General features: G+C 38.8%; 1 protein-coding gene across 4 annotated transcripts in view; it reads left to right on the plus strand.

Annotated features, from left to right (window-relative positions):
* Positions 1-26,924, plus strand: part of LOC128860099 (F-box/LRR-repeat protein 16) — a 72,785-nt gene that overhangs the window by 23,373 nt on the left and 22,488 nt on the right. For all 4 annotated transcript variants that reach the window (XM_054097361.1, XM_054097362.1, XM_054097360.1 and 1 more), the window contains exon 3: positions 4,656-6,646. In XM_054097361.1, the coding sequence (XP_053953336.1) occupies positions 5,339-6,646 (1,308 nt within the window). In that variant the 5' untranslated portion in view covers positions 4,656-5,338. The remainder of the gene's footprint in view (positions 1-4,655; positions 6,647-26,924) is intronic.

The following is a 26,924-nucleotide window of genomic DNA, read 5'->3' on the forward strand; positions in this document are numbered from 1 at the left end:
TATAGTCCATTAAATTTTAGCACAAAATTATGCCAGTTCAAAGTAGCTCAAAAATCTCATTTTATTTACGTAAAAAATAACTTTCAAAATAATGTAAAAAATAATTAAGTAATTTTCGAATGTTCACAAAAATCAGCCTTTCCAACGTAAAGTAACTGCATGCTCTTTCTCAATCTCCAGCTAGTGCGCCCTGCGAAACTTAACCACTTAGCCAATATTTTGGTGAAAAATACCATTTATAAATCTTTGCAACTGTACAAATTAGCAAAAAAAAAAAAATTCTTGCCACTTACTGACTCTAATTGCTGCCGCAAACATTCCCTTATTCATTAGTTACTCAAATCTTGTAGATTTATTTATGTGAGCACAAATATTAAATATTTTGTTCAAGAGAAAAAAATTCTTATTTTCCTCTCTGGCCAAAGCTTAAGCAATAAAGTTCTTTGGTACAACCAGTAATTGCCACTTTTTGTAATTTCCGTTAAAGTTTATTAGTTCCATTATTTCGCTACAACAACAGTTGCCAACAGTACGCAGCACTAATTAACAGTCATAGGAAGCGAAATGAAAATCATGGTAAAAGAAAGAGTCAAGACAGAAAATATGGCACACTGAGAAAAACTTGAACGGTAATATTTGTCGACTTCTCTGTGAGTGCAGGAACACCTTGAAAGGCATACCACAATATAGGGTACAGACGACGTTAGCGCCATAGCTTTGCAGTTGTTTGTTCGAGCAGCTGTTCAACTTCATGGCCCATAAATATTGATATAATGAGATTTGCATTTTCCTTCGATATTACTTTCTTCCAACTGTAAGTGACTTAAAGGTTGTGAAGCGCTAGAATTTTCTATCCTATTGCATCGGTCATGGTAGCTTTGCACTTCCGTTTATTTATACATATATTATATATGAAATTTTTCCACTGTCCTGCTTTTTGTTTTGATCCACGTAGTTTTATGATTTGAATTCACTTTTCACGACAACAACACAATTTTATGGCTGCTTTACCTTGCGTCCTATATTTTCTTTGTATTGTGATTCTAATTTTCTCCTCGTAAATGTTTACAATGCCTAGAAATGACGCGAAAGTGTGGATAGTGTATGCTTTCTTTAAGATTTGAAATTAGATGAAATAAAATACAATTTTGTTTATTGCTTAACGGTAATAGGAATTTATTAATATTTATGGCATGCATTGCTGAATACATGAAATCAAAACCCAATGAGTTAAATATGTTTTTTGTTAAAGGTATTCCTGAATATACCCATTATTGGATGTTTGGTTGTGCCCTTTTTCCAAATGCAGGGACGTACAGTTTTATGCCCCCGCTGAGTGGTAATCTTTTTTTATGAAGACTTTTTTCCTATCAGAAATACACTCGAAAGTGTGACCGTTATTACAAAACACTTTTTATAATTTGGATGAAACACTCGGATTCTCAAATCTGGACACTTCCGAATGGTAGCTATGCACCAATCCATTACGGCGGCCGCTTGATCTGAACTATCATGCCATAAATAAGTATCACGGGGCCAAATTCAGTTAAACGGACTTTTATAAAGTGTTCACTCGGTGGCCACAGAGGTCCACTGAAAATCAAGTTACAACATGCTCTTAAATTCTTCAGATGGCTTAATGAATTCAATCAGCTCCTACAGTGAGATTGAGTCTTAACTCTTCAAATTCTCAAAAAAGTGATTTCCCAGATACCTCAAATACAGGACATCTACATTCTGTGCTAATTGTATTATTCTTGGTCTCCTACAGGGGTCCTTACGCAGGGCTCCATCTCTTCTATATCTCGTACAGAAATCTTTTTGCCGGGCTCTTAACCCGGCTGCCTTGAACAGATATTCTGAAAGCGGTATATATATCTTTGAGAGCCTCAATAGTTACATGAGCATAATACTCTGCAAGTACTCAGATAATTTTATCGGTTGTAGTAGCTGAACTAGCTACTGGGTGGGTATTTTATGCTTCCACCCGTGCCCCCTTATCTTATCGCGAATTCTTTCCTCGCACACTTATCTCAATCCTTATTTTCTGAAACACTTTTTTATCTCGGCACATAGTAAGGTCGATGGTAGATAGAGTTCTTTCCGGGCACGGGTAGATTGGTGGCGCTCGAGGGAACTTCTAAGGCTAACAAAGCCGCAGCTTTCAAATTTTGTAAGTATCTACTGGACATTTTCCATAAGGTGTCCATGCGCTGAGACTTCGGATTACCTCAAGTTCTTTCTAAGCAGCTTCTTATCAGTTGCCCTGCTCTCGTCAGGGAAAGATTTAGACATCTGGGCTCTGATTTTCGCTACACCTGCGGATATTTCGGGTTTAAATATCACAAATATGGTGAAATTCACCAGTAGCTTGAAGCGGTTAATACGAACATAAATAGCCACAGTTGGTCGTCATCCTCTAATCCAAACCTGCTTCTTCCTTTTCCCTTCTGTCTGGTTCTTTTCCTTCTCCCTTCCATCTATATTTCTTACATTTTCAATTTCATTTCGAGTTAATCCCAAAGCCTTAATCTGTCTGTCTACAGAGGTAGTATGTTCTGAAAGATTGAGTGTAACCATTCTTATCAGTTACTCCGCCGCGAAGAGGCATTCCGGCCCAAAACTGTCCTTACTTTTATTCATTGTGAAAAAACTAATTAGCTTTGAGAAATGGATGCGAGAAAGTTATTGAACTCTCCTACTGGGATATGCAGATACTACTGGGGCATGACAGGGAAAATACATTCAATTTGCATCTTAGACTACAGCCTTTGCGTAGACTACAGTCAAATGGACTGCCAGAGTTGGAACCTTTATTATTTAAGCTAAAGCACCTCCCAATCCACTAGGAGGGATTAAGGGGGAGCTACATTTATCATTAAAAAAAAAAAAACGGCTGACACAGGCAGGAATAGGGAACGGATCTATGAAAATGCATAGCTAGGACAAATAAGACGCAGAATTCCTTCTTAGTAAGTCACGATGACCGGACTTTTACTTTTTGGCGAGCCTAAGTCAAAAAGAGTTTACCTATAATTGCTATAGCTAAAAACTCGAAGAAACTCAGAAAACAGGAAATACATTTTGATAGTATTTTTGAAATATTTTGTGAAACATAGCAATTGGAGATATGATGAGGTGAAATGGTTGAAGTGCTAGTCTGGCGCTCGTCAAGTAACAGTAAAGCGCCGTTTTGATACCATTATGGGACCTCCAACAGGTAGATAACTACAGCCAGACAGAGCTGTTGATATAATGGAGACGATTGATAGGATTAAGGTTGGCGCACTGCCCCAAGCTGTTGAAGAAAGGAACACCCAGTGACCTTAATCGTCTAGCTGCCAAAACCAGACATTTACAGAGAAAATGCTCAACAGTCTTCTTCTCTGAAAGGTCTCACATAATTTGTGCAGTTCCACTTTAACAACTGTCAGGGGCATGCCGTTGACCGGGTAGGAGGTCTCTGAGGCTAATTCAGTCCCTCTTCCTGGCAAGCTCATCAGCAATTTCATTTCCTTCTATGTTCCTATGTCCTGGAACTCTGATCAGAGAAATGTTACCTGCACATCCAAGATATTTGATTTCCTCCTTACAGGAGTTTACTAGTTTCATTCTGCACCATGGCGTCGTCAGAGTGTTGAACGCGGCTTGACTGTCGAAAAATATGTTAATATCTCCCTCGTTCCTACTTTCCGTAAGTATTTTCCATGCTTGCACGATTGCAAATACTTCTGCCCGAAAAACACTAGCAGTATTCGGCAATTTTAAGGAAATAGATAAAATGGCTGATTTAGAGAAAACCACTGTCCCGATTGCATCTTGGAGCCTTCAGTGAAGACAGAGAAACCAGCTTCGGTGCAGATTTTCCCTTCGTTCGAATCTTGCCTACTTAGAAAGATTACCCTAGCACAACCCTAAAGCTTTAGTTTGCGGATAGAGAGATCTCTATGAAACTCAGAGAAATACGGTGTTAACTACCCAAAAATGCTACCATATCCCTTGAGAGATTGCCTCCAGAGGCCAACCTGCTTTGCCCTGATTGTACTTTGAGCAGCGATGGAAATAACGTAAAAGTCGATGGGAAGTAAGTGCAAGACGACATTCAGGGCAGTACTGGTGCAAGTTTTACATGCTTCGGTGATGCCAATGCATGAAGTCCTTTGCTTCCTCCCCAGTTTAGTGATATTATAGTCCTTTCGAAGAGCTTCCCACCAAACTAGGCATCCATACGCAAAAATTGGCTAAACCACTGCGTTGTAGATCCACAGCACGAACTGTGGCTTGAGTCCCCATTTTTTTACCAAAAATAGATTTGCAGGAGCATGTGTGGAGCTTTCAATGAGCAATGGGATCAACTATTATATCCGAGCGCACTTTATTTTAGTCACCACTAATGGTATCAAAAATATCCTTTACTATTTGTTTACAAAAAGTCTGTCTCTATTCTCTCCTGCCTCTACCCAAAAGCCTCTTAAGATGCAACAGCAATACAAGGACTGAGTAATTTGTTTTCAGATTTTGCAAGAAGCACAAATAAAAAAAACTTTCTCTAACTTTATATAATCCTTACTAACACACTTATACCAAACTTATGTCCTTTTTATTGAGTCCGTAATAAAATTTCTACTTTTTTTATTCTTTCTATTTATTTCAAGGACACTTAAATAAATTGGATGCGAAAACGCTCTACGTAAATACAATAGCAGCTGCATCCTAATGCTTGTACATATTTGTTTTTTGGAAAAGGTTACGGAAAAGTAGAGCAAAAGTTGAACAAATTGTTGGAGAATGCAATGAACGTGTGCTGCATGGAAAAGGCACAATATTTACATGCAGAAATAGGGAGCTAAAAGAGCGTGTTGCATGCCATTCGTGGAGGTTAGAACATAATAAAAAAAATATACGTTGCATGCATGTGAACTGGTAGAATATGAAATTGGATTACGGCTGAGCGTTTGAAAGCTATTAAAACTATTCAGAGTTGCGGGAACAAAAGAGTTAGCAAAGCAACGCGAAGGAGCGCAAGAAACAAGAAAATAATACAACTAAGAAAAAGACAGAAGCTCAAATAAAAAGTGTATTAAATATACTAGAATTATATGAAAGAAAACGGTGTTTAATGAGCGCGCCTTCGGCCCCCATCAGTTGCTTGCCGTAGCTTTGAAACGTAGTTGCGATTTGCGCGTAGTGCGGTGGTGGTAGCGAGAGCAGCGTGCGCAGCTCAACCGAAAACCTTCATAAAGTACACAGTGTTCAAGTAAAATTTAATATTCAGTTGTGCTCTTCTTCCTGTGGTCGGTAAAACGCGCGCCTCAAAGTGCATTTATTCCAGCATACCATGTCCTCGATATCGGCGCAGGGCGTGGTCGAACGTGCATCCGCTGAACTTTCGAAACGCATTAATGGCCTTGGGCTGCGTTCGAAGCACCACCATGGCAGTGGTTCCAATTCGTCCTCGTCCTCCTCTACACAATCCTCTTCTTCGTCTGGTGGCGGTAGCGGCAAAACTTCAGTAATGGAACGCGTTACAAATGCTCTTTGTGGGGGTAGCAGCAGCAGCAGCAACAACAATAGTAACAATAGCAACGCGAGCAATAATTCGAATAGCAACACAGCCGTCACACCCGATAAGCCTACACGCAGTGGTAGTGGCAGCGGCAGCGGCACGCACACACCCACCGGTGCTTTATCCGCGCCCGCAAGTCCCACTCTCACACACAGTGTCGGCATTGTCGGCGCAGGTGGCAATATACAGCAACAGCAGCCGGCACAGCCACAAGCACAGCAGCCATCACATCCGCATCAACATTCGCAGCAAACTTCGGCGTCGCCACCGCCACCGTCACAACATCCATTGCAGTCGCAGATTGCCAGCTCGACGCTGGTGAATTCTAACTCCAATATGATGGGTGCTCCATCGCCTGTGCTTGGCCATCCACTTGGCGCACCACCGGCGCCCACTGTCAACTCGATCGCCAAGCAAATGAACATCACCATACCCGGCCAGCCCCAATTTAATACAATGGGTCTAGTAGCGGCACAAAAATCGGTTGCAAATCAATCGGTGAGTGGAGGTACACCACTTCAGTTACGCAAACAATTACCCAATCCACATCTACATCATCCATATGCAGGTGGCGGTGGCGGAGTGGTAGCTGGTGTTTTGCCAACGGGCGCTGCTGGCGGCGCTTCAAACGCTTCACAACTGGCCGCCGCCGTTACACAGTCTGCGCTGATACTACACAAACACCCGCCTCCCATCACAAGCATTGAGGCGTTGCTACTCGACGATCGTTTTTTGAATCGATTTTTCCTTTACTTTTCGTCATATGAGCGTCGCACTTTGGCGCAGGTGTGCATGAAATGGCGCGATATACTCTATCGCAGTCCGCGTTATTGGTCGGGCCTATTGCCGACATTGCAATGTCGCGAGTTGCGTCAAATACCGAGCTGTGATCGTGTGAAGTTGTATAACTCGTTAATACGTCGCGGTTTTCATGCGCTCGCGTTACTTGGCGCCTCCGATGAGGACGCGCTGGACGTGGTGCACTCATTCCCTTTGGCCTCGAAGCATATACATTCGTTGAGTTTACGCTGTTCGTCGATCAGTGATCGGGGACTAGAGGCGCTGCTGGATCATCTACAGGTGAGTGTTGTGCCTAAAAAATTATATTATTAATTGAGTTAAAGCAGGGTTCTTCAAGTTGAAAGTGATAAATAATACTTTACTTCTAAGTAAATTTGAGTTCAGTAGACTCTAAGGTCTGACGCTTGCTAAGCATCTAGATGGATTGACTTCAAGCTCATACCTACTTTAGCCATCGAATTCTTCCAGCAGGTTAGCAATAAAGCAATATACAATTTTTATTATCTCAATCTGCGACAACGAGGTAAGCATTCCCAATGTTTACCATACATCTAAAGTACATGGCTTATGACGTGTTGAGACTAAATCGTTGTCAGATTTGTTCTCAGATCGAGTGTTCCTTGACTGTAGCCGTTAATGATATTCCTAGTTCGGTTAAACTGTATGAATCTTCAATATGAGCTTAAAAGTTCGAAGTGGACGTGAGCGTATCGTGGGGCAGAGGAGACTTAAAACCATTTGGATCCAGGCCAGTTTCCAAGTCTATGCCTAGAAGCCTAGAATAGTATCATCTGGATACCCAAGTCGGCACGTCTTTAGTGGTAGGCAAGATATTATTTGTTCAAAAGATTAAGCACCGAAAAACTTAACTTTAATTTGTGCGTGGAAAGAATAACTTCTACGCTTTTCTTAAAGTTTCCATAGGTATTAAAAAACATGAAGAGTATGAGTCCATTTTTTAATTTTAATTTATTTACCTTTGCTTATTTCTGTGTATGTCATCTTTTTTTTTGTTTTTTTATTTTTTTTGTTTTATTTTTATTATTACTTTTTTTTGGTGCCGGTGGTGTACGGTTTTAAATGCTTTCGCACTTTCATCGCCCGTCTAATACCGCGTCTCCCCAGAACTACGGTAGCATTTCACCGAAGACAAGAAAGATCCAAGTAGGCGTTCTGCTAAAAACTGCCTATTCTACTCTCCCTGCTTTCAGAGCAGCCAGTTTTGGGGCCAACATCATGCTATTGGGGCATCTTCTGATTAGATAGGTATGCTAAGGTTGACATGTCGGGTAAGCATCTCTGTCCACTCGCTCTATGTATGTCGTATGTTCGCTCTCAAGTTGCCAATTTTCCTCGCTTTCTACCATTTCATCGAAGATGTTGTTTGCTCTGACTGCCTTCGACAGCTTTCCGATCAAGTTTCCATTTACGTAGATGCGTTCAGTGGTTTCCGTTTTCTCTATTTTGTTTACATCAACCTACCTTACATCAAATATTGGGACCCGCCGCATATTACGTATCGGATCATTGAGGGTTAATCTTTCCAAAGGGAATTTGGAATTTCTGCAGACGTCTGAATTTTTCTGCAGACGAACTACAAAACTGTACACAAGAAAGGCAAATCCCCTAATCGTAAAGTTCCGGAAATATTTGCCGCATGGCAGCTATCGTAGTACTTTGACCTTTCGACAAAGGGGACAAGCAAATGTATATATATTTTTAGGCACTTCGTGAGCCTGCTGCAATTTGAAGTACATAATTACTTGCTGATTGTTTGACTGAATCACGAGTATGTGCCATCAACTTGAAATAATTCAGTGCCGGTGGCCATATACTTATATACAAGTATATATGGTGTTGTATGCGTTTATACGAGGGTCGGTCAATGAGAAAATATTTGTGATAACACTTGACTTGTTTGATGAAATTCACATTCACCGAAGTTGTACTATGAACCATCACACAACTTCAAATAAAATTTCAGACTAATTCATGCTTTAGTTCTTATTGAAAGGTCAATTATATTAAACACATTACGAGTTTTCTCTGTTTCCTTCCCCCTGTAGAGTTTCCCTGAAATATTAGTTTAATGCATAATTTGACATACTAAGGCTTTTGTTGAGGCGAATGCAGATTTCTTGTCCGTTGTGACTGAAGAAATCCAAAAGTATGAAACTTCAGTATGGAACATCATAATATTTATCGATCACCAAACTGCAAGAGGAAGTAGGGATGTGGTACGAAATAGTAAAAAAGATGTTTAATGGCAAGTTAAATGTGAAAGAGCGTGGTTCGGAAGAAGAAGAATGGGATTATCACTTACCAAGAGAAGAATGAGATTATCACTTGCCAAGACGAAGCCAATGGTGTCATCACCACAAGGACAAGAAGTACAGAACATCGGCCAAAGTCTTAAAATAGGACCCTACATTTTTGAAATTGTGTAGGCAGGGCCGTAGAGAGCATATCCGGGCCCCGGGGAAAAATTGCAAATGCGGGACCTTTCCAATTATGTCTAATTCATATAATCCGAACTACTCTCGAGTCCGGGCCCTTCTGAAAACTCCGGGCCCGGGGGAAAAAGTACCCGATAAAGTACCCGAAAAATATCCCTCCTCTTCTCTTGGATAGAGGGCCAAGACGGCGTCCTAAGAAGGACACTTACTTACTCACCCTGCGTCCAGGGTCGCCTGTTTTGAGAAATCTACGTTCAATGCTCTTCAGTATAAGTTTCTATTTCACGCTTATTTTTTTGGATAATATCTTCCACGTAATTTGCGAAGGCATTCCATTTTTCTTCGGTTATCATCATTTTCTCGATTATTTCTTCAGGTGTAAATACGCCTATAGCTCGTTGCAGAGTTGTTCTCTCTATGTTCCACCTCTCTCGGACAAAAACTGTGTGAGGTAATAGTTAACCTCACCGTGCTTTCTTTTTACCCACTTTTTTAGATCGGGTACTAGTCTCGCTGTCCATCTACCGTACCGTTTAGTGTTCCATCTTGCCTGCCAAAGTGTGAGCGTTTGAATTCTAATATCGAAGAAGCGTGGTACTGGGATTCCTGAGAAATTTGGGCACTCAACAAGGCCGATGAGCAAAAACTCAACGTTTTTAAGCATAAAATCCTACGAAAAATATTTGGTGCTGTTTGCGAAAACGGCATTTGGAGAATAGGATTCAATCACGAGCTTCAAAGGCTGTATAAACATCTGTCACGACAATAAAGCTTAACCGTCTACTATGAGCTAGTCACATTATGGATGCAGACGAAGCATACCCACCGAAGAAAATCCTACTGGGTACGTACAGAAGAAGTAAAAGTCAAAGAAGACTAAAACTCCGATGGTTGAATGGCGTAAATCGGGACGCTGAGCTATTGTGTATACGTTGTTGGAGAACTCAAGAGAAGTATAATTCAAACTGGAGATAAATGTTATAGCAAGAGAAGACCCGGGCCGGGTTGTTGAGCTAACAACACTGATTATGAAATAGTTTTATATGAGTTTCTTTCCCATAAATTGAGATAAAATGAGGGAAACTTCAAAACACTACAAAAAAAATTTACTTTTAGAATTAAAACCGCAATTGTACCAATCCAATCTACAGCTCTTCCGCATTCTAAATAGTTACAGCGCATTCTTGTCGTTTTTTGATTGCTGCAAGTGTAATTTCCTAAGTACTGACTGGGTCGTCTTACTTAGTGAAATGCATATTTAACGTCTATCGTTCATATAATTGCGAATAGATATGTAAATACAATTATATGTATGCGTGTGTGCGCTGCTTCATGGCATGTCGGCGCATAATTTAATAGGTCAACATGTTTGGCGGCCTGTCATGCGCTACTTTGGCCGCGAGGTCGAGCCATCGACCACCAAATGCTAACACCACACCTTAACAAGCACATACACACACACATAGACATCTGCATGCACACGAATATACAGTAAATACAAGTCGCCAACAACGATTGGCGCAGAAACCAGCGAGCTTGTAAATATTTGCGTATCAACAGTTTTACCCAAATATTAGTTTGTATTCTTGTGTGCCCACTTGAGTGTACACTTGCAAATACTCACAAATACATACATAGACATTACTGCATTTTACAATAATACGCATTGAAATTTTACTCCCAATATCACCGGAAGCCACCACTGGATATTACTCACAATTACTGTAATAATAACAGCAACTAAGGGGCCTTCAAAAACAAGTCCAATATACCGCAAATGTACCGGAAACCCCCTTGGACGGTTGGATGGCAGTAACGCCCGAGCGAAGGCCAGCATTTCCGGACGCCGCTAAATGTTGTACAGATTTTTTGTTGTTTAGTGGTACGAGTTTGTGCTGTAGTTATTTTCCTTTCATCCTCTTAAGACACACACACACACACAAACATACTTACTGGTTTTGCACAGAGTCCTTATACTGACTTATAGAGATTTTTTAGTTAGTTTGTAGTTTGAGATTGCAATGTGTACTCGGTAAAAGTAAATTTTCTGTTTTGTATGCACCTTTCCACGAAACAGTCAATACATCGCATGATTTTTTAGTTCATTTATGCGAGTATTTCATACGATAAAAAGGAAAATAATAAATCTCCCGTGCATAGTTTATTCGCAAAAAGTTGTTTACGCTAAGTGGGAATAAAAACCTAATCTTTATCGTGAATGAATTATTCACATACATTTCAACGCAAACCAAAAATTTTCCAATTTTATTTCTGTAATATATTGAAACATGTAGGAATGATTTATATACATAGAATTCCAGATAAGGTTGAACATAATTATTTGTTAAAAAAAAAGAGAAATATATTCTTCTTCTTCTCCTTGTTTGATGCAATAGCCGCTTAAGCGATATTGGCTGAGTTTAACAAAGCACACCAGTCCTCTTTTTCTTATGCAAGTCGTCATCAGTTGAGTACACCAAGTGAACCCACGTCCTTCTTTGTTCCTCTTCCTCTGTTACCATCAGCTGGTACCACATCGAATACTTTCAGAGCCGAAGCATTTGCATCCATTCGGATCCAACAAAGTCATTTGATCTTTATTTGCTGCACTATATCTATATCGTCATTAATCTCTACGTCTCATTATTCCATCGCCTACGATACTCTCCATCGTCAACGTGCAACGTTCAAAAATCTTTCAAAGAATATTTCGCTCAAGCTCTCCAAGGGACGTTTCTCGTCGAAGTTTCTACGGGATACAATAGCATGGACATGATGTGAGACATATAAAGCTTTAGTTTTGTTCGTCGAGGGAGGACTATACTATACTACACAATTGGAAAGAGAGATTATTCTTTGGATTTCAAGGCTGATATTATTAACGTTTTTTATGCTGGTTCCTAGATAAACGAAATCTCTTGCTACCTTAAAATCATATCTCTCAACAGTGATATGGGCGCAAACGTTCCCTCGGCAATCGGTTATATGCTACCGGAACGTAGAATGTACTTCGTTTTTAGTGAAAAGAAACCAGAAGGTGTGTCCACTATCAGACCGTTAACCGGCTCTCAGCGAATTTGAAAGAATCAGCTGATCGGCTGACGTCGCCGGGGTCATGACAGCGGTTTGTTTTGGGGATTGTGTTGGTGATATACGAAAAAAATGAAAATATGCCATCTGAACAAAGACTTATTGGACGAGTGTATGAATAGGTGAGAAAAGAGCGGATGGAATTCTACTGCCGAATCCTCGGCGACGTGGCAGCCGAAGTTTTTGTCACAATTTGGTTATCACCATAGCAGATTGGCCAAACCTGGTAGTCTCTCATCCTTTAAATTTGTCTTGTCCTCGTTCCCACGAGGCCCATTCGCTTTAATTCTTTCTTTAGTTTGGAAAAGGCAGAGCTAACAGCGCGATTGCTAAGGCCGATGATATATAGTAAATATCATCGACACATGCCACCAATTGAACGCTTTTATAATAAATTGTGCTAGCAACTATGGCTGTGTCGCTGAATCGCTGTCATTTCCTATAGTACTCTGACACCAGTCACCAGAATCCATCGTTATCAGAAGCAGCTGCCGTCATCAGACTTGGTATTCAAAATTTTCCTCGTACAAAAATTAAATTAAAAAAACTCGAAAATCCAAGCTCTTTTGTAACAATTGATATTTAGAAAAAATAGAAATTAGTAAAACAACAAATTTGTTCTAAGCTCAGAGTTTACTTTCCTTGACAGGATGATAAGAGTAGCCCACTGAGAAGAGGGTACAGATACTAGAAGGCACAATGTATTCTTTCATTTCCTTTTATGTCCAATTTTTCGTACATAAGCGGCTGTTTGTTTTTCATATAATTTTTTTTCAGTAACAATTGCACTTAGTTGCCTTCAACGCTCAACCTTTACACAAAACTGAAAAGCAGCTTAAATTGTCAGCCTAAGTTGGCATTAGAAAGTTTCAGGAAAATTTGTACTTAATGACAAGCTGCTCTATGTATGCACAATATCTGTCAACAAAACAAGCAGCTCTGACATTGGCCTTATCTCTGCACAAACATACATATTTGCACAAAATGTGGCCCAAATATATCCAAACATGAACATATGAACGCCCGGCAGATACGCTCCGGTTCAAAGAGCAATGAATGCAATGCATATAAATATTTATGTAGGTACTATGCTCGGTGAATATCCATGCAAACTAATACAAGTACATATGCGCTTATGTGTTTGTAAGTTGTGATAAGTATTAGTGCCGCAGGCAGCAATTTGTCAAATAACTACTTGGCGTGCAAAAACATACGCACACAGATCCTCATAAATGAAGGGCATCTGTTCGCATATGCATGATTACTTTTGCGCTTGCATTTACACAATAACAGCAGTTTTCTGCTCATTTGTTTGTAGTGTTTGATATGTCATACTAACGTAAGTAGGAATGTAAATAGCGTTATGTCAAACATCCTGTCAGTTAGCTCATCATTCACGCAATTAGTTGACAGTTCCATTGATGGTTGATGCCGGAAGGCAGAGAAATTTCGACGTTGAATTCTTCATAATATATATAATAGATGATAGATAAATAAACAAATATTGTTATAAATTTACTTGGTATTTGGCATATAAATAGAGTTTATATTGCAGATTCATAGCCGTTTATTTTTAAGAGACTTGCGCACTCCAATGTATAATTCAAGCTCAAAACTTTCTTATATTCAATTTTGTGGCAGCTTATAATAGATGTACAACACGACAGGGCGTATGAGTAACATTTATTGCAATTTGACTGGGAATTGATTTTTTATAATTTATTGGCGCCCAACTCACTAATTCGTGTATATTTTTTTAAATGTAAACGAAATTTATGCGAGTATATTCATGCATAACATATTGGTAATTTTTTATTGAGATTATAAGGAGCTAAATAAGGTTTTGTTGAATTATAATGAAGATTTTTTCTCAAGATGGCTTTAGTTCATGTTTTTTTTACTTTGGAAGGGTCGGAAAAAAATTTCAAAACCGAATACCTGATTTAGTAGCTGCATTGGAGATTATTTCATAATGAATCTAAATCTTTGAGTCCACTAGTCCATTTGTGGACTATGAACGGTGACTAATTTGCGCTATATGGCTAACATTATGTTGCTGATGAAGTTCATCAGATTTTTGATATCAAGATCTGCTATGTCAGCAAGATACTTAAATCTTAGTTCCGCGAGAGCGGGGCTACGTAACCATATGATTCCACCTCATCCTCCATACAGCTGACGCAAAAAGGACTCGAAATAATTCCGAGTCTCACGGCATGTATGTCCCGCGGATAGTGCCCCGTGAGGATGCCCCCAAAATTTGGGAGCTGAGATTTTGTCATCCTCAAAATATCCCTCGAACGCCTCCGATCCAAACGTGGCCAGACCTCACACGTTCGTGTACTTGCCCAGCTCGCGGAGTTGGTGCAATGCACATCCTTCCAGGAGTGGAACGCAGGTTGTCAAGGGGATCCCGATCTTCTCCTTTTGCGGACACACTACCTCACAGGTCCCAGGAATGCCAGGTACCCAGATTATCCTTATGTCGAAGAATTCTGATGCAATCGAAAGTCAGACAAGGCAATCCCTGACCATATTCAAGTGTACCATAGTAGAGCCTAGGGAACTAATTGCCGCTTGGCTATCGGAGTAAATATTTACATCCTTAACAGTAATTACAAGTAAGCAACCAATCCACTGCTTCCTTAATTGCGGATACTTCCGTTTGGAAAATACTACAGTGATCCGGTAACCTGAATTTGAGTTTGATGGGGAGCCTTTGCAGAATACTCCTCCTCCAACACTACCGTCCAATTTCGAGCCATCCGTGAACAGGTTACGGAGGCCCTGTTCCCAGGTATTGCCCCCGGTCTACTCCTCCCTTGATGGAATATGGGTGGAGAAAGTTCCGCTTGGACTAAGCGAGGGCGCACACTGATCCGTGGACGGGGGGATGAACTCAAAGTTTCTAAGGATGCTTGAGTGTCCATATGTGCGATGCCTGCGATCTGCCGGCGATGTCTCCAGGTACCACATTTAACATTACATTAAGCGTTAGAGTAGAAGTAGTTCGAAGCGCCCCACTGATTCCAAAGAGTGCAGATCTTTGAACTTTCTCTAGCTTTTTAATTGATGTCATCCTCTCCCGTGAGTTCCACCAGACAACGACTGCATATAACAAGATTGGCTTTATTATGGTATTATGGACGACTCTAGGCGAAAGGCTCCATCTTTTGCCATTTGCGCCCTTACATCTGTACAAGGCGATTGTTGCCTTCTTTCCTCTCTCCTCAATGTTGGGCTTCCCCGTTGGTTTACTGTCAAGGAGCTATCATAGCTATCTAAGTAATCGCGTGCTCTTATACGAAACGCGAGAAGGGTGTAAGACTAAACAAATAACGGCAGGTGAGGCACAAGGATCAATACTCGGACCTGAACTCTGGAATATAAGCTACGATGTGCATTTAGTGGGATACGCAGATGACATTGCAGCTGTAATAATCGCCCGAAACACTGACGAAGCCAAAAGGAAGTTAAATCAGGTGATGGTCCGACTTCAGAGGCTAGAAGACCATGGATTAAAGCTGGCCACAGAGAAAATAGAGCTAATCCTTCTAACGAACAGACGTATCCCATTACAAGTAGACATACAAGTACTCGATGTCACTTTATCGACAAAAAGAGTACCTAGGAGTGCAATTACACAAAAGTCTAACTTACTGGGCGCATATAAACCATGCTGCCACAAGAGCGGCCAAAGTAAGCGGCATGTTAAGTAGGCTCATGGCAAACCTTGGAGGTCCAACGCAGAACAAGCGAACACTTTTAATGGACACGACGAACTCGATTATCTTATACGGATGCGAAATATGGCAGATTCGCTTCGGGTGCAATGCCGGCGGAAAACTCTGCAATCTGTGCAATGCACCTGCTCACCACGCTCTCAGAGTTGCTTCGTCATACAGAACAGTATCTGAAGCAGCGGTGTTAGTATCAGCGGAACCATTCCTATAGATATTCTAGCACAAGAGCGCAAACGGCGATGGCAGGCAAAAAACACAGGAACCCCAGTACCACGCTTCTCCGATATTAGAGTTCAAACGCTCACACTTTGGCAGGCAAGATGGAACTCTGAACGCTATGGTAGATGGACAGCGAGACTAATACCCGCTCTAAAAACGTGGGTAGAAAGAAAGCATGGCGAGGTTAACTATTACCTCACACAGTTTTTGTTCGGTCATGGGCCCTTTCGCAAGTATTTGTGGCGAATGGGAAAAGTGAGCCAACTAAACTGCATATATGGAGATACTGAGTATGATGATGCGGAGCACACCTTCTTTAAATGCGAGAGGTGGAACGTAGAGAGAACAGGTCTGCAACGAGCTATTGGTGTACTTGCACCTGAAGAAATTATCGAGAAAATGATGATAGACGAAGAAAAATGGAATTCCGTTGCAAATTTTGGGGAAGAAATTATCCGAAAAAAGATGCGCGAAATGGAAAGTTATGCCGAAGAGCATTGAGTATAGGTTTCTCAAAACAGGCGACCCTGGACGCAGGGTGAGTAAGTAAGTGTCCTTCTTAGGACGCCGTCTTAGCCCTCTACCTCGAAGCAATGCGGAAACGGTTCCGGGGTGGAGGGAAAAATCCAAGAGAAGAGGAGGGATATTTTTAGTGGAATCACCACACACGTAGTAGCGGCGGTTACTATATGATGCGAAGGCATTTTTAACCCAACCTCACCGCCGAAAAAAAAACTGTCAAGGATCACCCCTAGGTACTTCACATTGTCAGAAGGCACCAACAGAGCGCCCCCTCTCTGGGTTCGTGTATGACTACCATTCGATTTGCCCGAACTCTAATCTTCGGGTATGAAATATGAAATGATAGAAAAAGTTTTTTTCTAAAAGCGATGGCCCCTCGGTAGGTAATAACAAACCTGCGAGTATATTTTTGCCCTGAAAAGCTCTTCATAGAAAATCATCACCTTGCAACTGAAACAACATCAAAACGCACACCAGAAGAAGGAAAAACACGCACAAAAAGGGTTTAAGCGCTAATTGTGCATCTACTTATTCATTATTTTTTCACAAAAGTTCTCCTTTATTACCTTTAATTTTTTTTCACGTCGAAGCGCGTCAAACAGCAATGTCAATCTCCACTTGAATGCTTCCTAAAGGCATAAAAGATGGGTTTATTCCTTGTTGAACTGTTTAAAATGCAAATTTTATTTTAGTAATAAAATAAACTTTGATATTTCGCAATCATCTGAAAGGCACCTACTTTTATTATGAAAGACAGACATGTAATTATGCGCAACGAAAGATGTCATCTACCCTTAGATAGATATAAGAAAGTACACAGAGGAGAGAAAATAATTTAAGCGGCAAAATTAAAGGGCAACCAAAAGTGAAATCGATTTTCGATCTTAAGTGTCAGCAGAATAGCAAATGAACTGAAAACACAAGCACATAAAAACTCACAAAGTTGATATTTTTCTATACTTGTTTTGTTTTTGCTCAGTACAGCAACGCACAATTCTCACGTGAGCTGTTCCGCACACTTTTCCACTACCATCTTTTAGTACAAAATAAGTGAAATAAAAAAATTCCCAACCAACCATGAGTTTGGGGCGACGGCTGAGAATAATTTCACCAGGGGCGAGTGGTTCATGGCAGTAGAAGTAAGTACATATATACCCAATAATAGCAGCCATAATTGAAGAAAATGTCACAAAATGTAAATTAGTTGACAAATCAAGGCTCTCCCTATTAGTAGGCGAAATAGAAGGTTGTTCGCTGGGCACTCAAATGACAGCCACCAACAGAAATATGAGGTTGCGTTGAAAAAATAGTAAAGCTTTATTTAGCCCAGCAACAGTCAGCAAAATTCAAATTCAAACTGAAATTGCAAAACGTCAGGCAATATGACGGAATCAGTTCTTTCCAGCAATATTCTTTTTTCCACTTCACATACCCACTTTTTTCCTTTCTCCCCTTTGTGTAAGCCCACTTTGCGCTAACATGTTTGCTTGTGAATTTGAAATGTGTTTACAAGGATTTGCAACATTCATATGCCTGTTACAAATACTTCGATATTTCTATTTTTTTGTTACATTCGTTGTGGGGGAAAGAAGTTGTTGCATGCGGTGAGGATGGCTTTTCATTGATTTTTTTTTTTGTTTGTGTCATAAGTACGAATTCAACAGCAATATTTGGCTTGCAAAAATATTGAAAGCTTGGCACTTTTTTGTTTTTGGACTTCTTAATGTTGTTTTTTTATATTGTTTTTTGTGGAAAATAGATTTGAGTTGACTTATTTTGATGAAAGCGACACATTTTTGTCTGTTTGCATTAATCTTGCATTGCTCAGTGATATGTAAGTTATTGCAAAGTTTGCTGTCATCGAGTATTATATATTTCAAAATCTTTACTGACGGCATCACAATTTTGTCTGGTTGAAGAGATGAGGATATTTTGATGATATTAGTGAAAATCTTCACTTTTCTTTTGGAGTATTCCAAAGTCAAAGTATGACAAGTCAATGTATATGCAATCCTTATAATTATAGACTTCACTGGCCCAGAATTTTTAATTCAGTAACACTTTCCAGAAATTTATGGGAAATGTTTTTTGTTGACACTACTACATTGCGCCAAGATTTTAAGTGCCTACAGTGAAAGCCAAGCAGTAATTGAGGTATTAAGAGCGTATTATTCATTTATTAAAAATATGTAATTATTCCATTGCAAAATTTGTACGACACCACACATTTACATATAAAGTATTTATTATTATTGTTTTTTGTTTATTCGTGGGGAAATGGAGAAAAACGCAACACCATCAGAGCAAAAAATTCTGATAAATCAGCGAGAAGAGTGAGCCACTTCAAAATTGTATTTTTTCATACTAAAATATATTCAGCTATATAAAGGGGTTTTCAATAACAGGTGTTATTTGAATAGCCCGCTATTTCGGAAGATGTCACTTTTGAAGCTGTCATTCCATTTCCACCTCGGTGGCTTCGTCAACAAGCAAAATTGTCGGATCTGGGGCTCAGAAAATCCAAGAGTTATTGTAGAAAAACCTATCTATCCTCAACGAGTGATTGTTTGGTGCGGTTTACGATCCGGCGGAGTCATTGGACGGCGCTACGTGCCACACAATCAACGAAACCATTGATCTTTTACGGGGAAGGACCTCCAATAACACCTCTTACTGGGAAACCCTTTATATCTATTTTTTATTTTAAAATTTAAAGATTTTAAAATTTTGATGAAAATTTGTCGAATTCTTACAAGTTTTGTACAAAGTTTGTAACCAGGATTAAAATAGTCGTAATTATAGAGTAAACTATATTTCTATAAAAAATAATTGAAATTAAAAAAAAAAAATAGTCAAAACTTTTAAATATGTGGTGGCTCAATAATTTGGCAGAACTTTTTTTTCTTGTTGTTCGGCGCCATAACCTTGGCTTAAGCTATTTTGGTCGAGTTTACCAAGTCGGTCGGCCGCTGTAGCCGAATGGGTTGGAGCGTAACTACTAATCGGGAGTGCCTTGTTTCAAATCTCCATGCATGAAAGAGCAAAATTATAGAAATTTTTTTTTCTAATAGCGGTCGTCCCTCGGCATACCATGGTAAGCCTTCGAGTGTATTTGCCGTTCGAAGTTTTCGAAGTCGGCTGAAACTGTAGGCCCCTCAATCTCTGCAACAACATCAAGACCCACGCCAGAAATAGGTGGAGGAGCTCGGCCAAACACCTAACAGAAGTGTAGGCGCCAATTATTTATTTATTTTTTTTTTTAACAAAAGAGACCAAGTATTTCCGTCCCTCTGCTACGATCAGCTGGTACCTCATTGAATACTTTTAGAGTCGAATCATTTGTAACCATTCAAACGGCATGACCTAGTCAGTTGGATCTTCATTCGCTGCACTATGTCTATGTCGTCGAAAAGCTCATACAGCTCATCATTCCATCGCCCGCGTTACTCCCCGTCGCCAATGTGCAAAGATGCAAAAGAAGTAGTTCCAAATTTAGTTACAGGCTATCATAATTGGTAAACATAGTACCACATGAGAGTACCTGCAAATAAAATATCTAATATTTTGACCAGAGAAGACTCTGGCTTTCTTTAGACTTCAACCAGTTAAAGCCGTCTTTTCTTTTGCAATCTATGTTAGTGTCAAAAAATAGGTGAACTATTCAATTAATGATTGCCCGCACTCTAAGAGCATTCAATGATATCTCGAGTTTTATCCTGCTTGACTTTTCGGTTCCAAAGAATGAATTTTATAAATTTCTAAACTCTTTTTTTTTAATTTATTTAATAATCATCTGAAGCTCATATTAGCTCTAAATGGTCTGTAAAAACAGGAATTATATTTTAGGCTTGAAATAAACGAAATGATAACTTGGGGCAACTAGGCGGTGCGGGTGGGCCAAATTCATTCTGCGCTCATTCTCAGATGATCTGGCCAGTTGTCTACTCCAAGTGGGAGGTTGGAATTGCGAGAAAGAAACTGAAATTGCTGACTGCTAATTTTTTATGGCTCAAGCAGCAGAATGTGAGTGACATACACAAATTTCCTTGAATGTCGCTTGCGCAGCAAGAGATTGTGGCACACATTCCTTACGTCTATGCCGCTTTCAAGAGGATTACTTATATGGCTTTTCGAAGAGATGTGCTGAATAGCGAAGGCCTTTCAAAAGTGATACCTAGATGTCAATAGTGAATAATTTCTACACGGTACCTACTTTTATGTCATCTTTGACATTTGTCTAGTAGACAGATGTATAATTTTACAAGATAGAACAACGGTTACCAATTACTGAAACCTATTATGAAATTAGCCGAATTTTAAGAAACAACATATCATGAAACTTGTGATTTTATGGTTGTAATAATTCTCCGAATGAGTCGACAATTCAAAGATTGGATTCAAAAAGCTGGTTCTGTGACAAAGAAAGATTTCAAACAGCTGGTTCTGTCGAGTATAGAAAAAGGACTGACAGAACAAAACCTGGACGTTCTGTTGAGAATATCGCTGCTGTAGCGCAAAGCGTTGCTGAACAATTTTCAACATCCATAACTCGACGTTTACCTGTAGACGTGCTCAAGGTGGACATTGAAATGATGTAATTCTTCACATTTTGAAAAGGAATAGTGAAAGCCGACAGAATCTAAATTTTACATGATTTTTTTTTTGTGCTAAAAAAAAAACTGTTTTTAGAAGGAATAACAATAGAAATAAATATAAAAAAAATTTATACAGTATTGATTAGTACTTAAACTTTATAAAAGTATATAAAGTATATAAGTATATATAGTATATAAAAAATCAAATGAGTCAAAGTACAATGAAAATAAGTTGCTCCATGGTCTGTATCATTTCTCCTTGAAATCTTGATGGATCTGTAAAAAGTAAAAAACATCCCTGTAAAATAAAGTTGTAGTTATAGTTTGTGGAGCCGGATTTTTGAATTTCGAAAATTTTGCAATTTACGGCATTTAAAAAAAACGCATACTTTTTACGTCATAAATGTCACACTTTAATTATTTTAACATAACATTTTTTAATAAAAAATATGAAAAATCAAATTTATAGAGAAAATACTTTCGAATATTTAAAAACCCGCTTATTAAAAACTGTTTGAGTTATCATGCAGACCGTCCTGGAAAAAGTAGTTTCGAGCAAAACGAGTTTAAAGTTTAAGGCACAGGAACACGCGGACCTAGTTAGTGGGCTGTAGAAGCCATAATATTGGGAATTTTGAAAATTTCACAGTATATTCTTAAGATATTATACCTTTGAAATATCAAAAAAAAATCGAGTTTTTAAAAAATTCTGGTCGTAAGTAACTCCATAAAACAGCTTCCAGGCGTGTTTTTTGGAAGGCCCTTTACAATAAAATGATATATTCAAAGAAAAAACGAAGAGGTTATAATGGATTGCTGTGCTGTTTGTGAAAAATTAATAAGACAATTTTAAAAAAGAATTTATTTAATTTCTTATACCTAATCATCAAAAAAACATTTCTTATATGTTTGGGAAAATTGAGTTGACGTCGATTGCCGTCTCGATGTTCACTGATTAAATTAAAATACCTGAAAGTAGACGATCTATCCTCTCTTGTTCATTTGTTGTTAGCATCATTTCTGGCACTATTGAATATCCTCTCTTAATAAAATAAAATTTATTGTTCCTTACAAGAATCTTCGACAATTTAAAACCATAAATAGTGGTTGCCTCAGCTCTAACTATGGTGTGAATGGTCCTATCACGCTGCATGCGCTGAATTAAATTTATTTTCAATTCTTTAGACGTTGATATTTCCTGGCTGTATGACATCTTAGTAAACCATCTCATGTCTTTTCTTACCAGCAATTGCTGCTATAAGATTATGTCAATTCAAAGACTTTATTAATAAATAAACAAAAGTAACAAAATAATATTAATTTCAGAAATGGCCCCAAACGAACGCAAAATTAGTAGATATTTGTATATGCGCAGGTATATATGTACATACGTATAATATTAAATCAAAGAATTTCGCCACCCTTGAAAAAATAGTTCAAATTTATAATTCTTAATTTTAGTAGCGCGTACTAAAATATTTACGATGCGTTAAAAATAGCACAAAAACAAAATTTCAAACAGACAGCAAATAAATCAACAAAATATACATATATCTGTGTATTACTGAGAAAACAACTTAAGTCGGCTTAGTACATTTTTAGTGCATAACACCAAACTTTCTCCGAAATATTTTAATCAATCAGTCATAGCCCTAGATGGGGTAACCATTAGAATAAAAGTTGAATAGAATCCTAAATTGTTCTATGATAGATCAGAATTTACTGACCTTAAAAAGAAACCTATTAAAGTCACTTAAGTTGTTTTGTCAAAATTCCACAGAAATATGAAATGAAAATTAAAATTAAAATGAGCTTTCACCTGATCGTATACAAATAAAAGTATGCACGAGGGTGACGCGTTACACCGACAAGTTTTTTTTGTTTTTCTTTTGCAACGACGAGATATTGACTACTAGACAGAAAACCAATTAATTGAAAATAAAAAAGATAAGCGTTTGAATATTAGCATCTAGATACTAGTGAGACTTTGGGCTCATTTATCGCATTTCTTCTTTAATATGTTTGTGTTTTTTGCGTAATTAAAAAAGTCAATGCTTCCGTAATTTTGTGTCCAAATTTGAAGCAAACCAGCGGAAAACTAAGGGAGTTATAGAATGACTGAAAGAATTTAGCAATGGCAGCCGGGTATTCGTGAGACTTTAGGCTAATTGTACTAAATATATGTCGGGAACGTGAAAGTGCCCAGCATAACAATAACCACCCATTCTGATTCCCTCTTAAACTCACTCACCTAACACACCTCTCTCTCAATGGGCCCAAAATATCGAAGCAACACGTTTTTTAGAACTACCGTTAGATGAGATAGACGATGATGACCGTTGAGTACACCGTACTAGCAGGGCTTGATGAGCTACAACAACAACAACAACAACAACCACAACCAATGTAGTTTTGTCCACTAACTAACAAGGTCAGCACAGGTTTTTGGTATGCAACCAATAACCAACATCTTTGACATCGATTCCCTTCAAATATTTATTATGCAGTGCAGAGATCGAATATATGCATATTTAAATTAAAAATTTGCCCCATTGGATAACGGCACGGTGTACATACCAATTCGCAGTCGCCAAAAAATGTGATTATAGATTACGAAGTATAGTCTCATTCAGCATCTACTCCAGAAGAAGTTCTCTGCTACTATTTCCTACATATGAAGGATCGAAAGGAGGCATCACCGATGAAACAAAATTATTAAAAAAATTGCATTATTTGGATTTCATACTAAAATTTAATGTACGAAATATGGTTCGTATCGAGTTAAAATGAGAATATTCCTTAAAAGGATCCCTTTTTTTGCCGCATAGACTGTTTTTTGCTTAACGATTCAGGAGCTCAGTGAGCCACCCTTGTACATAAATATTTCATTTGTGGCGATTCAAGCAAAAATGTGTCAACGTGAATGCACATTTTGATTCTTCGCTTAATTGTATGAGTTTCATTGTGATTCTATTCGTGAAATTACATTTGAAATTCGTTATTGTGTTTTGTGCTTTCCAATTCATTTTCCTTCTATTTGGTACTATGACTATTCTCAACACTGCGGTGAATTTAGTGTGTGCATACGCCCGCCACAATTTATTGTCAGATTTGTAACAGAAAAAAAACTTAAAATAATGAAAAATAAAATACAAAATAATTTAATCAAAAAACCGAATAGCAACAACGTAAGCAATAGGAAATTTTAAGTGGAATTTGGTGGTGTACGGTTTTTTCACTTTCGCCTGGCACGCGTGGGCAAGAACAATAAAAGCAACAAAAAAGCGAGCTGTGGCTAAATTAGTGGAATGAACGAGCACGCTATGCTGGCAACAGCTTTCGCGCGCTTAGTCATTGTATCATATATGTATGTATGTATATTAGGATGACCAAAAAAAAAAAAAATTTTTATGCTTCTTGATTTTGTTGCTTAGATCTTTTTTTTATAATTTTTTTTCGCCTCTTGCTTGCGCTATTGTCAACACACTACTATTTATCCGCGTGTGAGTGTGATTTCCCACCATTTTTTTATTTTCTTACGTGACTAGGAGATTGGCTTGTCAAAATTATTATATTATATGAAAACAAAATATTTTTTCACTAATTAACGGAGCTTGAAAATGCAGTGAAATAGTTTCCAGTTAACAAATGCATGACAAGGAGCTAAAAATTACAATAACATTCAGAAAGATCATCATGTGATCGTTTCCACGGCAGTCGGGTCTGCGTTACCGGAATGACTCGGATTTATATTCAGGCAAGGATTGTTTCTCCAGCATGTATGCTGGTCATACAGCCACAACAACAACATGGTGCGATGTGTACAACAGCATCCAATTATGGCAAAAAAAAAAAAAAAAAACTGTACGAATCAGGCGTTGCGAAGGAAACCTTTGATTCTAAGTTTGCAAAAAAAAAAAAAAAAACTTTTGTTAAAAAGAGGAGATCGAAATATTTTAGTATTTTGATCTGTCACCTGTATTTCAGGGGAATAAATTTTTAACAATTTGAAAAAAAAGAAAATATTTTAAAGCATATTTGGAAAAATATGTATAGTAAAAATAAATAAATAAATAATTGGGGCGTACACTTCTGTTAGGTGTTTGGCCGAGCTCCTCCTCCTATTTGTTGAGTGCGTCTTGATGTTGTTCCACAAATGGAGGGACCTACAGTTTCAAGCCGACTCCGAACGGCAGATATTTTTATGAGGAGCTTTTTCATGGCAGAAATACACTCGGAGGTTTGCCATTGACTGCCGAGGGGCGACCGCTATTAGAAAAATGTTTTTTTTTTTTTTTATTAATTTTGCTTTCACCGAGATTCGAACCAACGAATTCTCTGTGAATTCCGAATGGTAATCACCAACCCATTCGGCTACGGCGGCCGCCGTATCACACTAAAATCGGTTAAAAAAAAATTGGTCGAATGAGCCTAAAGCCTCACTAGTTCCAAGTTGCCTTCGCTAAATTCTTTCAGTTTTCCTCTGATTTTGTGACACAAAATTACGAAAACGTAATGCGCTGTAGCGTTGGAGATCTTAATGTGGCTCAAATTTGCTCACTTAAAGATCTGCTTTAAGATGAATTAGAGTATAGGATCCGTATTGTAGTACAATAAGGCTAATTTTAGATCTATATTTGCTGGAAAAACCGTCAAAACCCCTCTACCTAACCTAATTTAAATCCTGTTCTACATATACAGGGTTGGCCATATTAAACTGACCCATTGAGTAACCCTATAACTTTTTACTGTAATTTCAGATCAGCTAATGACATACCGCGTTGGAAGCGTCAGTCGAAGGAGATTTATACCATGAAACAGTACACCCCAATAGAACGCGCTGAAATTGTTCAGCTGTACATTCAAAATTCCTTCTCGATTGTAAAAACGCAACGTCATCAAATCATTATGAGTGATGAGGCCCATTTCTCCTTGAACGGAACCGTAAATAAGCAAAATTGCCGCTTCTACGCCACTGAAAACCCTCAAATTATTGAAGAGGTACCTCTCTACGACCAAAAAGTTACAGTCTGGTGTGGCATTTGCGCTGATATGGTCATTGGGCCGTTCTTCTTTGAAAATGGTCAACACCAACCATTGACCGTCAATCAAGAGCGTTATCGGGCCATGATAACCGATTTTGTGATGCCGATTGTTCGTGAAAATGGTATGGAGCACTTCTGGTTTCAGCAAGATAGCGCACCACCACACACAGCACGAGCCACCGTCAACTTATTGAAGACTTTGTTCCCTGGCCGTTTGATATCAAAAAGCGGCGATTTTGACTGGCCGCCACGATCACCGGATTTGACGCCACCGGACTTTTTTCTTTGGGGCTATTTGAAATCTAAGGTTTACGTCAACAAGCCAAAGACACTAGGCGCACTTAAGGCCAATATCCGACGGGAAATAGCCGCCATATCGGCCGAGACGTTGGCCAAAACTATGGAAAACGCCGAAAAACGGGCACATTACGCTATACGAGCTAAGGGCGACCACTTGCGCGATATCATATTCAAAAAGTGATGTAAACGAATCTCCTTGAACTAAATTAAATGTTTTTCACAATAAAATGTTTCTTTTTCCATATTTTTTTAATAATCACATGGGTCAGTTTAATATGGCCAACCCTGTATATACATATATATATTCCTGCCGTTCCAAGGCGGAGTATAGGGTCTCAATAAACAAATTACACTAGATTTATGCAAAGCTAGACATTTTACTTGCCGCCTGCCTGTTGCACTTCTGTCGCCTTCATGTGTTCGATGGTCGGCCACTTCTGCGACTTCCTTGCGGGCTCCAGCCTAAAGCTGCCTTGGTAATGTCTCCAATGGGTTTACGTAGAGTGTGGCCAATCCATTTCTACTTCCGAGGCCGAATTTCAAGGGGAAAATGGTCGATCTTTAAGAACAAAATATCACAAAATTCC

This window comes from Anastrepha ludens, chromosome 4 (genome assembly GCF_028408465.1).
Source record: "Anastrepha ludens isolate Willacy chromosome 4, idAnaLude1.1, whole genome shotgun sequence".
Taxonomy (NCBI): Eukaryota; Metazoa; Arthropoda; class Insecta; order Diptera; family Tephritidae; genus Anastrepha; species Anastrepha ludens.